The 15655-nt window shown below is 38.3% G+C and overlaps 1 protein-coding gene across 1 annotated transcript in view; it reads left to right on the forward strand.

Annotated features, from left to right (window-relative positions):
* Positions 1-15655, forward strand: part of corin (corin, serine peptidase) — a 156458-nt gene that overhangs the window by 36686 nt on the left and 104117 nt on the right. The window contains exons 2-3 of the mRNA XM_062981623.1: positions 2211-2355; positions 7588-8022. Coding sequence (XP_062837693.1) covers positions 2211-2355; positions 7588-8022 — 580 coding nt within the window. The remainder of the gene's footprint in view (positions 1-2210; positions 2356-7587; positions 8023-15655) is intronic.

Genomic DNA, 15655 nt, shown 5'->3' on the forward strand with positions numbered 1-15655 from the left:
TCTTGTTAGCCTTAATTGGTTTAATTACCCAACTATGAATTGTGATTGACCAGGTGTTTTCCCCTTAACACACATACACACAAGTGGTGATCCCACAAAAACTTAGTCAAATATATGCATATGCAGCAATATCTCAGGGCTCTTCCACACAGCCATATAACCCAGAATATCAAAGCAGAATAACCCACAATATCTGCTTTGAACTGGGTTATCTGAGTCCATACTGCCCTATATCCCAGTTCAATGTTTGGTGCTAAATTCGCAAATATAGTAATTCTTACATAACATTACCATGTATTGAACTGCTTTTTCTGTTGATTTGTTGTAATGTTTTTGTGCTTAATTTGTAAAATCATAATGTAATTTGATGTTTAATAGGCTTTTCCTTAGTCCCTCCTTATTATCCAACATTTTCGCTTATTCAATGCTTTTATTTTTCAGTGATTGGTTTGGGGGGGGCACCAAAATTTTGTTTGCTTACACATGAAAATTACCTAAGGTCGGCCCTGCCAGGAAGGATTGCTCGACTGAGCTCCAGGTCATCATTCTTCCTTTCCTGGGCATCCTTGAAATGCCTTGGAAAGCTATTGGTGCTGGTTGGGAGAAAAGAAAGCATGTGCGCGTGCCTCTCCTCTAGAGTAGAACAGCTTTAAAAGTAGTAAACCCAGTCTCCTCCTCTACAAACAGAAGAGAAAAGATCCAAAAAGAGTGGTAACTTTGATTTTTTTAAAAATTAAGGTCTTAATGAAGGATATGGAAGAGGAGCCTGTGGGAAGCCCCCCCCCCCACCATAATGGGCTGAATAGGGTGCTTTCTTAACCCCGTTCCTGACACACAGGCTCCCTTGAAGAGAAGAAAAGAAAGACTCCCAGGGGAAAGGGGAGCCTTATAAGTTCCTCTTTGCCTCCAATGGGCCGAAAAGAGCAATTTTTTGGATGCTGAACGAAAACGTCGGTTTTGGAGGCGCTGGAAAACAGATATGGGGGATTCCCTTATCTGGCAAGCAGAAATGGATAGCAATTCACCCAAAATGCACAAGCCTAGTCACTATAAATTGACAGATGACTTAAAAGAACAAACACACACAGCTGTAGGACAGTTTACCCACATCCTAGATATGGCTTGTAAAGGAAATGTATCTGAAAATTTGTGGCCATACCAAACTGAATTATACTTTTGTTTATAAACTTTAATGTTCTCAGCTATTTTGTTGAGGACAGGACCAGAAACTGTTTGGGGGAATGCTTGGATTTAAAGCAGTACTGTATATGAAATAGTAGAGTCATTCATGCCTGTACAGACTGAAAGGAGAGGCATTGATTTTAGTTAGCAGATGGCTGGAACATGGCAAAATTATATTTAATGAACTAATTAAGTCCCTATTATTCGTTTGTGCTACAAGGCAATCAAATAGCTTAAGCAAATGATATAGAACTTGATCTGCTCAAGATAACCTTAACTTGCTTTTGATAGTCTGTTTTTTTTGGAGGGGCAAATGAGTAGATTTCTTCTTATTATCCTAATTATTGCTGGCATCTAGTGACTAGAGTTTAGTGTAACAGAAGCCTACTTTTATGTAAAGGATTTTCTTGCCTAAGAAGTTGATTGCTCACTGATGAAGTGCATTCAGAAAAGACACACAGTCTGGAATTAATAACTTTACTATTTAAATGATCTTATAAAAGGCTTAGTATTTACCCCTGAGTCTTAGGAAGAAATCTTAAGAACAAATATAGATTCTTTAAAAATAACCCACAATACATGCATTGAACACTTCTTTGAAAATAAAAATAATCATTTTGGGCCAGCTATTCTAGTATTTCGAGTAAAAACAATGACTAGTTTGTTTTATATTCATTTTAAATATTTTTTTTCTACCGAAAGGAAACACAGATTCAAAACAATGCATTTCCTTGCAAGTGTGTTTTTTAATTGCGTTGGATAATCCAGAATGTTGGATAAGCAAATGTTGGATAACTGTAATAGTACATACTTTTTTTTTATAAATATTCATTTTAATTATTGTAGACATTTACAAATTTTACCTTCATCTAGAAAATTAATTCTGGAGCACTATACAAACAAGTATGAATTGTCCATACAGTATTAAAATCATAATAACATTGTTTAATGGAGCTTATTTGGCTTTAGTGTTGCACAGTTATTATTTTCTCTCAGGAATTTTAAAACTGTGCCTTTATGTGTTTCAGGTTCCTATAACAGATGAAGATAATATGGAGGATGGCTGTTCTCAGAAACTGGTATCTGCCAAATACTTCCGATTCTTGTTGCTGGTACTAATTCCATGCATCTGTGCTCTTATACTTTTGCTGGTGATCCTTCTAACATTTGTGGGTGAGTATTATAGAGTGTACCTGAGGACAAAGAGAGAAACACGCTGAACTTTATCAACACTTTAACTTAATAAGAAGATGCAAGTGTTAATAAATAATAATAATAATAATAATAATAATAATAATATAGTAGAGTCTCACTTATCCAACATAAATGGGCCAGCAGAATGTTGGATAGGCGAATATGTTGGATAATAAGGAGGGATTAAGGAAAAGCCTATTAAACATCTAATTAGGTTATGATTTTACAAGTTAAGCACCCAAACATCATGTTATACAACAAATTTGACAGAAAAAGTAGTTCAATACGCAGTAATGCTATGTAGTAATTACTGTATTTACAAATTCAGCACCAAAATATTACGATGTATTGAAAAATTGGCTACAAAAATGCGTTGGATAATCCAGAATGTTGGATAAGCAAATGTTGGATAACTGTAATAGTAAATACTTTAGTTATAGACTGCCCTCTCTCCCTGAGGGGACTCAGAGCGGTTTACACACAAAAAGGCAAACATTCAATTCTGTGGTCAATGAAAATACATAAATCAAAACAATACAAATTAACATCAGTAAACTTAAATCAACAAGAGAAAATAAAAATAAAAATATAATAAAAATACTAATATTTAAATAAAACATAATTACACAAAAAACGCAGGTACCCCAAAAAGTTATCCGACTAAAATGCATTAAAAAGTGCCTAACAGTTCAGTAAACATTTAAAATGTACTGTGGCAAGCCTTAAGATGTGAGTAAATTTGCCAGCGTTCCAATTAGATTGGCTTAAGATGTGTTAATCCTCCTCCTCCTCTCCATACGCTAAAGTGCATAAGTGCATTTTCAATAATTTTTTAAAGGACTGGAGGGTGGGGACCATTTTTATTTCTTTGGGAAGGGAGTTCCAGAAGCAGGGAGCGATCACGGAGAAGGCCCCCTTTCTCGTTCCCACCAACCGTGCTTGAGATAGGGGTGGGACTGAGAGCAGGGCCTCTTCTCTTGACAACAGTGCGCGAGGTGGTCTATATAGGGAGATGCGATTTGATAGTCTGGACATGAACCATTTAGGGCTTTATAACTAAAGACCAGCACTTTAGGTTGTTGTGAGTTTTTTGGGCTGTATGGCCATGTTCCAGAAGCATTCTCTCCTAACATTTCACCCACATCTATGGCAGGCATCCTCAGAGGTTCTGAGGTATATTGGAAAAACTAAGCAAGGGAGGTTTATATATCTGTGGAGGGTCAAGGGTGGTAGAAAGAACTCTTGTTTATTGGAGGCCAGTGGGAATGTTGTAATTAATCACCTTGATTTGCATTAATGGCGTTTCCAGCTTCTTCCTGCCTGGGAAGATCCTTTGTTTGGAGGTGTTAGCTGCCCCTGATTGATTCATGTCTGGAATTCCTCTGTTTTCAGAGTGTTGTTCTTTATTTACAGTTCTGATTTTAGAGTTTTTTAAATAATGGTAGCCAGATTTTGTTCATTTTCATGGTTTCCTCCTTTTTGTTGAAATTGTCCACATACTTGTGGATTTTAATGGCTTCTTTGTGTAGTCTGATATGATAGTTATTGGAATGGTCCAGCATTTCTGTCTTCGCAAATAATATGCTGTGTCCAGGTTGATTCATCAAGTGCTCTGCTATAGCTGACTGCTCTGACTGACCAGAAATACCTCTGTCTTGTCAGGATTTAGTTTCAACTTGTGGGCTCTAATCTAGTCGATGTTCCTTTTTTGCTACTTAAGAAAACATTCTTGCGATAGTAATTTTTATCTTAATGGGAAAGGAAAATGTCCCATTACAGGCTCTATGTGAAATCACAATCTCTCTGACCTCATGGGTCACCTTACAGTCTATGTTTGTACTACACATGATCTTTACATCCAGGATACTTGTGTGTAAAGAACTATTGGAATGTGTGGGATTATATTTTAATAATGACTGTGTCTTGAAGCTAATCTGGACATGGCTACAATTCTATACTTGGGTGATTCAGATTTAGTTTCATTTGAAATAAAGACTTCCAATTAGGCTCTAAAAGTTTGTTTCACGAACAAGTTGTAGATCTGAATGCTACAAAATCAGAAATACTTTGGCAGGAATTCATTTAATAAAAGGTAAAGGTTTCCCCCTGACATTAAGTCTAGTTGTGTCCAACTCTGGGGGTTGGTGCTCATCTCCATTTTTAAGCTGAAGAGCTGGCGTTGTCAGTAGACACCTCCAAAGTAATGTGTCCGGCATGACTGCATGGAGCACTGTTACCTTCTCACTAGAGTGGTACCTATTGATCTACTCACATTTGCATGTTTTCAAACTGCTAGGTTGGCAGAAGCTGGGGCTAACAGCAGGAGCTCATCCCGCTCCCTGGATTCAAACTGTCGACCTTTCAGTCAGCAAGTTCAGCAGCTCAGCGGTTCAATCCACTGTGCCATCGGGGAATTCATTTAGGGACAAACAAATGTATGTCACTATTGCACAACAGACATTTTCTGCAGTTAGTAGTGGAAGCGAAGTTGCTCAAACAAGCATGCTCACCTGTATCTTGTCATTGCAAGTCACACAGATGTGATGACCCATGGGCCTTGTAGTCCTGCTCAGGACATTGTAATTCCTGATGAAGATGAAAACTTGGGTTTTTTACCTTCCCAGTCTGAACTGGATTCCTCTCAGCCAGATCTTTCCCAGGCAGATCTGGGAACCTTGCACCTGCAAGAAAGTTGTCTCCCAGAAGTATGTCAAACAAGCCCAGAGCCTACTTCTCCCGTATTCTTGCGCCGGGAGTTTTGTAAACAACAGAGAAGTTTGGATTCAGCTTCGCGCAGGAGTGCAAGGATTGCAGCTAAGAATGTGGCCAATTAAGACTGCTTCTCGTGAGAATCTTTGGGGAGTCTCACATCTGGTCTCAGAGTTAGCTTTCGGTTCTGATTCCCAGAGAACTGCTTCGGCGGGAAAGCTAGACTCTATTTAGGTGTTTTACCCGCGTAGTAACTTCGCGGAGTCAATTCGTCAGCCTACGGAGCGAGTTGTGTCTGGACAGCGCGCTCCGATTTCAAGCCTCGCTCCTGCTCAAGCCTTGCCTTGCTATCCAGCCTTCGCCTTGCTTCCCAGCCTTTGTTTATCTACGGACTTTGCCTTGTTTCCCAGGATCAATCCTTGCCTTGTTCCACGGATTTTATCAAGTTATTCCACGGACCTTGTTCTTGTTCTTAGTTACCTTGTTCCACGTTCAAGCCTTGTTTCAAGTATCAAGTTATTTCCTAGCCTCGCTCAAGTTTCATGGACTAAAGGACCTTGTCATCTCCCCTCACTTTGCTTGGCAAAGTGAGTGTTTCGGTTATTGGATTACAACTTTGGACCTTAATATTTCTTATTGGACATTGCTTTTTTGGACTAATACTGACCTTTCCTGAAAGGTCTAATTCTGGACTATTTTCTACACTTGTTTTTATTTACTTTATATATTCCTTCAATAAAGATATTAGATAGATTCTGGCCTCTGTGTATGGTTATTGGTGCTCTGCAGCCTGGGTCGTGACAACAGAACACATTGTGGTTGTGCATTGTACAATGGTGCCTAGTCATTGACATGCATTCTTCAATGTTGCTAGCTATTCTGCGTAGGGATTGTGTAGTGCTGTTGTGGTGTATGTCCGTGTGTGGGTATTTATGATATGCTAGTCAGATTTCTGTATGGTATGTGCAGAAAGTATTTTTATTTGTGAAGATCCATTTCTTTTTGCGAAATCTTTCTTTCTTTGGAGAAATCTGGATTTGAAATAAAAATAAAATGTAGGTCAAAATCATAGCTGTGCAGAAGATTCCGATGGGGCTTTGTTTTACAATTTCCTTTTAGCACTTATGCAGGGGAACATTGTAGGCAATAAGAATTTTTCCTTGACCTCAAACAGCTCTCCTTCTATCTACCGTTCAGATTAATTTCCATGGAGATAAAGAAACGTATATCTACAGAGTTGGAGGGCTTCATAAGGGTAAAGGAGGTATGCATGGAAGCATTGTTTCCTCCACACGGACTCACACTGGTGGGTAGAGCTAGCAGAAATAAACCCCACGTTGAGCCTTGTGGAATTCCCTCTGCATTCAAAAAGAGCATTCACACCCAGCTGGATCAAATCTTCTGTATTTATAGGCTGGAAAAATAATGTGCTATTATGGAATGTAGATTGCATTTTTGAGATAAAGTATTGTGAGTACCAACATAGGAACTCACAAAGCTCACAAAGCTGTTTATAGGGTTGAACTTTAAATTGCATAATGCTTTACATAGAAAGCAATGTCTATTTTGTAGTTAAATGTTATTATAGGAAAATATGCTGCAAAATATGGAACTGCAAAGGGGCCTTTTAAAGACATAGCTGGCTATATGAAGAATGGTAAATTATACAATGGAAAGAAAACTATTTCTGGCTAAATAACAAGGGGTCTTTTCCATGTCAGGAGTGACTTGCAAAACTGAAAGTTGCTTCTGGTGTGAGAGAATTGGCCGTCTGCAAGGATGTTGCCCAGGGGATGCCCGGATGTTCTGATATTTTACCATCCTTGTGGAAGGCTTTTCTCATGTCTCCCCATGGAGCTGGAGCTGACAGAGGGAGCTCATCCACACTCAGAGGCGGTTCAACCACCAGGCCAACTAGGCAGTTGCCTGTGGCACCATCTTGTTGGGGGTGCCATTGAGGCAACTCCTGTCTACTGCGGTCTGCCTCCGCAAGGTATTGAACTGCTTTTTCTGTTGATTTGTTGTAAAACATGATGTTTTAGTGCTTAATTTGTAAAATCTTAATTTAAATTGATGTTTAATAGGCTTTTCCTTAATCCCTCCTTATTATCAAACATTTTCGCTTATCCAACACTTTTATTTTTCAGTGATTGGTTTGGGGGGGTGCCAAAATTCTGTTCGCCTACACTTGAAAAATACCTAGGGCCGGCTCTGTCCACACTCTCATCGAGTTGGATTCGAACCAGCAACCTTCAGGTCCGCAACCCAACCTTCAAGTCAGCAGTCCTGCTGGCACAAGGGTTTAAACCATTGCACCACCGGAGGCTCCTTATAACAGTGATGTTTAGAATAAAAAAAAAAAAACCCTGAAACCTCTTTCTTCTTTTGTTTTATATTCATCGTTTCCAGGTGCCATCTCTTAATTTATTTCAAGAATGTCATTCTTGTGAATTAATTTTGACTAGTGGTGTATTTATATTTTATTCTTTTTCTTCCATTCAGGTGTGTTGGGGAAAGCATGCTTTTATTCAAATGGAAGTGACATATTTAGCACTGATGGTGACACTGAAACATCTGACACTCCTCTTCCAAACATGACCGGAAGTAGCTTAAATGTAGTTCCTTCAGTGGACAACAAAATACAGCCACCATCTTGGACAACTAACCCAATCTTTCATGTTGACCAAATCCATAAAAACTTTAGTATACGTAAAGGAGCCACACAACTTGTCTCTCAAGCTCCAGCACTGAAAACTAGTTCTACTGATGAAAGAACTTTGACAAATGCCCCTGGGGACACATCCTGGTCATCAGCCAAAACAGAGGAAACGCCATGGTCCACGGATATATCCATCAATATGGTAGACAAGACATCTTCCCTTCCTGTGCTCAAACCTACAAACCCATCTGCTGTGCAAGGAATGACTATGAAAAAAAGTAAGTTTAAATTAATATGGATGCTTAGTGAATTATTTCTTAATAAAGTCAAAATTACATGGTTAGTACTGTTTTGGTTGACAGAAGTAATAATATCAGTCAGTCAAGGTAGTTTTCCTCGCTTATTTCTTTATTTGTTTACTATGTTAGGTACCTGGTGCTGCCTGGGTTAGGTGTTTTATAATGCTACTAGCTGTGCCCGGCCACGCGTTGCTGTGGCAAAGTGGTGGTGGTATTGGTTAAAAATTGTTGTGTAATTTTTATTTGACTTTATTTGTATTTTTTATTAATTTTATTGTAAGTTATATTTTTATTATATTTTATTATTTTCTTGTATTATTTTTAGTTATTTTCTGTTATTATAGTATTTTATTGTATTAATTTTTTAGTGTTTTTTATTATTTTTTATTGGGTTGCTAGGAGACCAAGTTGGAGGAGCTTAGCCTTCTAACTGGCAGCAATTGGATAAAAGCAATTATTCCTCTCTCTCTAATTCGGACTTTATTTTTCTTTTCTTTTTGTTGTATCAACCTAGAGGCGTGGATGATGGGTTGTGTTGTCAAATTTCGAGGTTGGAGGGCCTGTAGTTTTGTTGTTTTGTGGGTCGCCATGATGCCATCACTCTTTTATATATATAGATTGATTAGAAATCCTCTGTCAATACCAGCTGAAACCTTGCCAGCATTTAAGGTTGGTTATGATGGGTATAGGGGCTGTGGTGGTGTAGCGGGTTAAACTGCTAAGCTGCTGAACTTGCTGACCGGAAGGCCAGCAGTTCAAATCTGTAGTAAGGGGTGAGCTCCCATTGTTAGCCCCAGTTTCTGCCAACCTAGCAGTTTGAAAATATGCAAATATGAGTAGATCAATAGGTACTGTTTTGGCAGGAAGGTAACAGTGCTTCATGCAGTCATGCTAGCCACATGACCTAGGAGGCATCTACGGACAACGGCGGCCCTTCAGCTTAGAAATGGAGATGAGCACCACCCCTCAGAGTTGTCAAGGGAAAACCTTTACCTTTACTATGATGGGCATGTCTCCCCCCAAAAAACTTTTAGAATTCTCTAAAAATTAGTGGATGACTCAAACACTCAGAAACTTGGTGGGCTTGCTGTGGTAAATGTGCTTTCCAAGTGTGGCCATATTTGTCCCTGGAGCCTCTGAAGTTCTCCCATTGATGCGAAAATGGATTTTCTTGCTGTCAGATCGAGAAACAGCATTTTCCCCTCCTGCATTCGGGCAGTTTCTGAAAAAACAGAATGGAGGCAGCAAAAACTGGGCACCAAAAATGGCACGGGGTTTCCCCAAGTTGTACACCTCTAGTGTGCAACCTTCAGTTCAGCCAGTAGAGCAGCAAATTCTAGCAGCAGGAACTTCATAATGATAACAATTAAAGATCCCTCCTGATTAATTCCACTGATGTCCAGTTCAATTCAATTCAATTTTATTTGATGTTTAGACCATGGTGTTTTGCATACAGAATGAACAAGTAAGTATATAAACCCAATAATAAAATTATAAAATGCCAAACAATGCAACATTAAAAATACCACACAAGCTAGCTCTTGCATAGTTAGAAGCCATGTAAAATTAAATATTCTTGAAGACTTAAACAAGGCAACTTTGAATAAAAGCAACCACACAATCGTTAGATAAAATCATTGATGTCCAAAGTTGAACAGCTTCTGATACTGCCCAACCATTCATACTTAGCTTTATTTGTTCTAGGAAACTTGATGCAGTGTATGCTATCAATTAGCAAGGTACATTAAGCATGTTAAAATATATTAAACATGTCATGTTGAAGCAATTAGTCTGTTCACTCGTTAAAATTTGTTTCCCCAAGCGCTTTGCTTCATTGGGGGTCTGTTGTCATTACCTCCAAACCACTAAAAACATTGTTTTTCTTCAAATTTCATTAAAAGTAATGAAACAACTTGCTAACAAGCCTCATAGATTTAAATCACAAGTTTAGCTGAATGTATACCTTTTTGTCTTAGCAGTCTTTCTCGTATCAAATTTGAAGGTTTTGTTTTGATACAAACCTAAGATACCTGTTCCATGTTTTACATAAACAGTGAAATAAAATTGATGTGGACAGCTTAAATATTTAGTAGGATTTCAAGAAATGCTCTTAATCTGAAAATACTAAACTCCATAACATTTACTTCTTTGTTGTTATATGTCTACCTCTCTGTGTGATCAAATAACCAGAGAAGTTATTTCAAGCCCTAAATTGTAGTAATCTACCAAAACATTGAAAGTAAGAAATTTAGCAAATCCTGCACCTGACTCCAAGGAGTTTTATGCCACAAGTGTCAGAAACTTATTAGCTTGGGAATATCTGTTGGATTTCCCTGTGTCGTGAACATATCTGTAAACCTCCCATACAAACACTGCTATTACAGAATAGAGCACAATTCAATAGAATGCACTGAACTATATAATTATTTTTGTGCATCTACCAATCTCCTTTGTTTTTTCTGGGAAAAGTTGAATCTAGGAATAAATTCTTACTATTCTTTGCTATTCTTTAAGATGATCAGTTCAAGTAAATTCTGTAATAAGATTACTACAGTAGTCATAGTAAAGGTAAAAGTTTCCCCTTGACATTAAGTCTAGTCAAGTCAGACTCTAGGGGGGAGTGCTCATCTCCTTTTCTAAGCCGAAGAGCTGGGGTTGTCCGTAGACATCTCCTAGGTCATGTGGTGGTATGACTACATGGAACACTGTTACCTTCCTACAGGAGTGGTATCTATTGATCTACTCACATGTCCATGTTTTCAAACTGCTAGGTTGGAAGAAGCTGGGGCTAACAACGGGAGCTCACCCTGCTTCACGGATTTGAACCACTGACCTTTCGGTCAGCAAGTTCTGCAGCTCAGCGGTTTAACCCACTGCACCACTGCAGCCCCTATCATATGACAGTAGTCATATGATACCTTAAATATCTCAGTTGATCTTTATTGAAGCCGGTAAAAAAATGCAGTGCAAATGTTCTTAGTTAACAATAAAATAAAATAACCAAAATAAAATTTAAAAACAAGGAACGAGACCTCTTGGCAAACTATTAGTATTGCTATGAAGGTTTGAAAGGCTTATAGTAAATATTAGGACTACTTGAGAAGTTTGCGGCTTACTCGGACCAGAAATGGCATAGCAATAAAACAATACTAGTAATGACAATGTTCAATTTACTCACAAGTTTTATATTTGATCATAATTTGGGGGGCATTTTGCATAACACAGCAAATATCTTGGAATGCAAAATGAAAAATAGAGTTGTCAAGCATTAGATTTATTTGATTGAGGGATATTCTAACATACTCTGTTTTTGAAAATTGTATCTGTTGTAAGATCATATAAAAGACTAACTGTGCCCGGCCACGCGTTGCTGTGGCAAAGTGGTGGTGGTATTGGTTAAAAATTGTTGTGTAATTTTTATTTGACGTTATTTGCATTTTTTAATTAATTTTATTGTAAGTTATATTTTTGTTTATTATATTTTATTATTTTCTTGTATTATTTTTAGTTATTTTCTGTTATTATAGTATTTTATTGTATCAATTTTTTTAGTGTTTTTTATTATTTTTTATTGGGTTGCTAGGAGACCAAGTTGGAGGAGCTTAGCCTTCTAACTGGCAGCAATTGGATAAAAGCAATTATTCCTCTCTCTCTAATTCGGACTTTATTTTTCTTTTCTTTTTGTTGTATCAACCTAGAGGCGTGGATGATGGGCTGTGTTGTCGAGGTTGGGGGGCCTGTAGTTTTGTTGTTTTGTGATGCCACCACTCTTTTATATATATAGATAAGGGCACTGATATTGTTTTTCCTCGTTTTTTTCTTCAAGGGAAATATTTTTCAACCTAAATTTTGTTCTTGTGTGAATATTACAGAAATTTTGGTTGAAAATGTTATCTAAAAGTCACAGACAGAAGATCACTTCTGTCTATGGTTTCATTTCTGATTTGCTTTTTAAAAAAATAATAATTGTTTTATTGTATTATGTGAAAAAAGGACACAATCTATGAAATTCAACAATCAAAGTACAAATATTATTTCCCCAATCCCATCCCCTGTTCCCACCCGTGAACACCCTCCCAAGACTTCTGACACCATAACATATGGAACAAGTATTTAACAAAACTCTATCCTTATCATTACATTAATAAATTCCCTGTGCGGGTATTTCAAAATCTATTTTTGTCTTCCTTTTTAAATATCCAAGGGCAAGTCTCCTTGTTTCCTCCCCTTATGTCATTGGAGAGCTTGGCCATTTGAATATACTCAACTAATTTTATTCTCCAGTCCTTAATGAATAGTTCTTTTCCCCCCTTCCAAGACTTTGCTATAGTAATTCTTGCAGCCAAAAAACTATATTGGCAATTTTTTAATATCTTCTTTACCGATTCTGTCTTGAAACAAGCCCATTAGGCATATTTCTGGGTTTTTCTTTCTTTTTTAGCCATAATTTTATCAGTTTCTTTCATCATCTTTTTACAAATTTTGCCTCCTTATAAGTCCACCAAACATGGAAGACAGTGCCTTTCTGCACTTTGCATCTCCAACATTCCCCCCATTGGGCTTTATTAATTTTAACTAATAATTATGGAGTTATATAATTTCTATAGAACATTTTATACATAGTTTCTGTAATGGACCCAGCTATTGGAAATTTAAATCCCCCTTTCCATAAGTATTCCCAATTATCCAAATCTATATTTTCCCCTACGTCTCTGGCCCAGGAAATCATTACTGTTGTTATTCGATTATCTTCCAGGTTATACTCTACTTTCTCCAGCTCCAATTTCCTTTTGGAGAACCCAGTTTTAATCTCTTTCCTAAATATATCCTATAGTTGATAATACCGAAACTAATCATTTATCCTTAACTCTTCCCTCCCTTTTAATTTCCATTGTCCTATTTCTTCCATTAGGTATTTCCTATATGTTCTCGATTCCTCATTATATGTTGCTCCAGGGGACGCAGCCATAAAGGTTTTTTTTTTTTTTTGCTTTATCCTTTCTGTATATCTTTTCCACATTGCTAGAAGGCTAGTTCTTATCAGATGCCTATTAAAGTCTTTGTTAGCCTTATCTTTTCCATACTATAAATAGGCATGCCAGCCAAAACTTAAATTATACCCCTCTAAATTGAGTAAAGCATGATTTCCTAACTTTCATTTCTGATTTGCTAATAATATAAGAGCTATCATATCTTTGTGTTGTTGAAGGTTTTCATGGCCAGAATCACATGGTTGCTGTGGGTTTTTTGGGCTGTATGGCCATGTTCCAAAAGCATTCTATCCTGACATTTCGCCTTGTTCGGCTTTCTTCTTCTTTTTTTGAAATATTTTTGTTTATTTTATCATAATTCAATACATTTGTTATACATCATTTGTTTTATGGCAGACTTATAATATTCAATACAATCTACAACACATTAACTGCTAGCATCTACTGTTACTTTTATGCTTATACATATTTTCTATCCCTCACCACTGTGTTTCCCTCCCCCCGAGCCACTCCTTTTATATATAATCTGTTGGCTTTCTTCTAATGTCTGTTGTTTCTTACACATAGATAGAACATTGTAGCTGGAATCCTATTGGTGATTCGTATATTCTATATAATCAGGAGTTTTGTCATCCCACTACCTTAATAAGAGACCAGACAACAATATGGAATAAAATATGGGCAACTTTTATTTGAAATGTAACCAGAATTAACTTACGAAGAATTCTGCCCCAAGTCCAAAGGATTTTACAGAGCCAGAACTCTCTCCGTATCAAGGCCATTTCCATTCACCCTCACCCGATTATGTAAACACTTGGTGAGGGTTTCCGTTCCTGGCCCACACCACAAAGGGGTGCCTTAGGTGTACACCAAATGTAAACCTATGGCTGCTTTCCATGGGATGGCCTATTTAAGAACCCTCACTCCCACCCTTGTAAACAGTATAGGGTAGGCAATCCCCTGCCCCGAACATTGGGGGGGGGATTCCTACCCAGCCTTGATAGGCAACCAGTGCATTATATTGTTAGTGGGTAGGAGGGTGGTTCAACCAAAAGGCTCAAAATGACCTTAGAAGGCAGCTCCGCACCCTTGGAAATAGTTCAGCCAGAATTATTTCCAACAGGGCTTGTCTCCCTTTGGTGAGGGTGGCAAAAAGATTCCCTGCGCCAGTTGCGCCGTCTTGGAAATCAAAATATTAACATGAATACCTCCTTGTGCAACAGGTTTACTTAGGCTATGCAACAGCTGCTGGACAGTGCTGGGTGGTTTTCCACCCCCAAGTCAAATGTCCAGTGTTTGGTCAAAGTGTCAGCTATGCCTGGGAGAGCTCTGTTGTGCCATCATCCAGCTGGCAGCTATTCCCCTCTCAGGCCTCTGCAGAAGTACACATAATGCTGTGCAACAAGAAACAAGATCTTAGCTTATATATTTTTATATGGCTTGTTTTAATTTTGTGTGCAGTTTAATTGACCTCCCTTGCTTGTTTTTATTGTGTTACACACAGAGACAATTAGGTGTGACTCCTATTTGGCATGGGATGTTGCTGAAATAAAGCAACATTTCCATTACTTCATTCTCAACTGTGGATCCCCATAAAATATGATAATTTTAAAAAGGAAACAGTTTAATAAATATAGAATGAATGTTTTATCTAAATAAGGAAGTAAGGAAGCTACTGATACACAAAGAACAGGTAGTTGGTCATATAGCACAAATTATTTTGGGTAATGGCAGATTAGCTGGGCAAGTCCATTCAAGTGCTTGAATAGAGCAGTGCTTCTCAACCTGTGGTCCCCAGATGTTTTGGCCTTCAACTCCCTGAAATCCTAACAGCTGGTAAGCTGACTGGGATTTCTGGGAGTTGTAGGCCAAAACACCTGGGGATCCACAGGTTGAGAACCTCTGGAATAAAGCACTGGGTTCATACAACTTCTCAATAAGAGGGACATGATAATGATAACGATGATTATTCCTGCTAAATTACTTGTAGAATCATTTACCTGTATTATCTCTTTGGAGTAAATAAATGTGACAAAATACTACAGCATGATCCCCCAGCTTGGCCCCTTTCCAAATTATGGCCCACTATAGCATGTCCAATGAAAATTCCTAAGATCAGCTCTACAGGCCTTCAGATGTGTCTCTAATGCCACTCTGCGATTGGAGACAGGCTTCATCAAAGTGGAGGCCAGAGCATGGACAGCCATTATCAACTACTGGCTATGCCAATCCTTCTCCCAACGTGCTCTTGCCCCTTTAACCATGAGGGACTACTTCCAGTCCACATGGACTAAAACAGTGGCCGTAAAGATCACAACACTAGGCTTCTCCCAAGCATAATTGCTAAGCATGGGATGGGACCAAGCCAAGGATCTCATTAAACAATGGATCCTGGACATAAAGCGCCCATTGGACTTAGCCTGCGCCCCAGCCTTTAGTGTTAGTGAAGCTAACAGATACCTCACCGCCCCATGGCATACCTAACAAACCTGAAGGTGCCCAAACACCAAAGGGCTTTCACCCTGGCAAGATGCCATGCCCTCCCATCGGCTGTATTGGAGGGGAGGTATCGGAATACCCCCTTCAAGGAGAAATTATGCCCATGTGAGTCCGGACACACA

The sequence above is a fragment of the Anolis carolinensis genome, chromosome 5, assembly GCF_035594765.1.
Source record: "Anolis carolinensis isolate JA03-04 chromosome 5, rAnoCar3.1.pri, whole genome shotgun sequence".
NCBI classification, from domain to species: domain Eukaryota; kingdom Metazoa; phylum Chordata; class Lepidosauria; order Squamata; family Dactyloidae; genus Anolis; species Anolis carolinensis.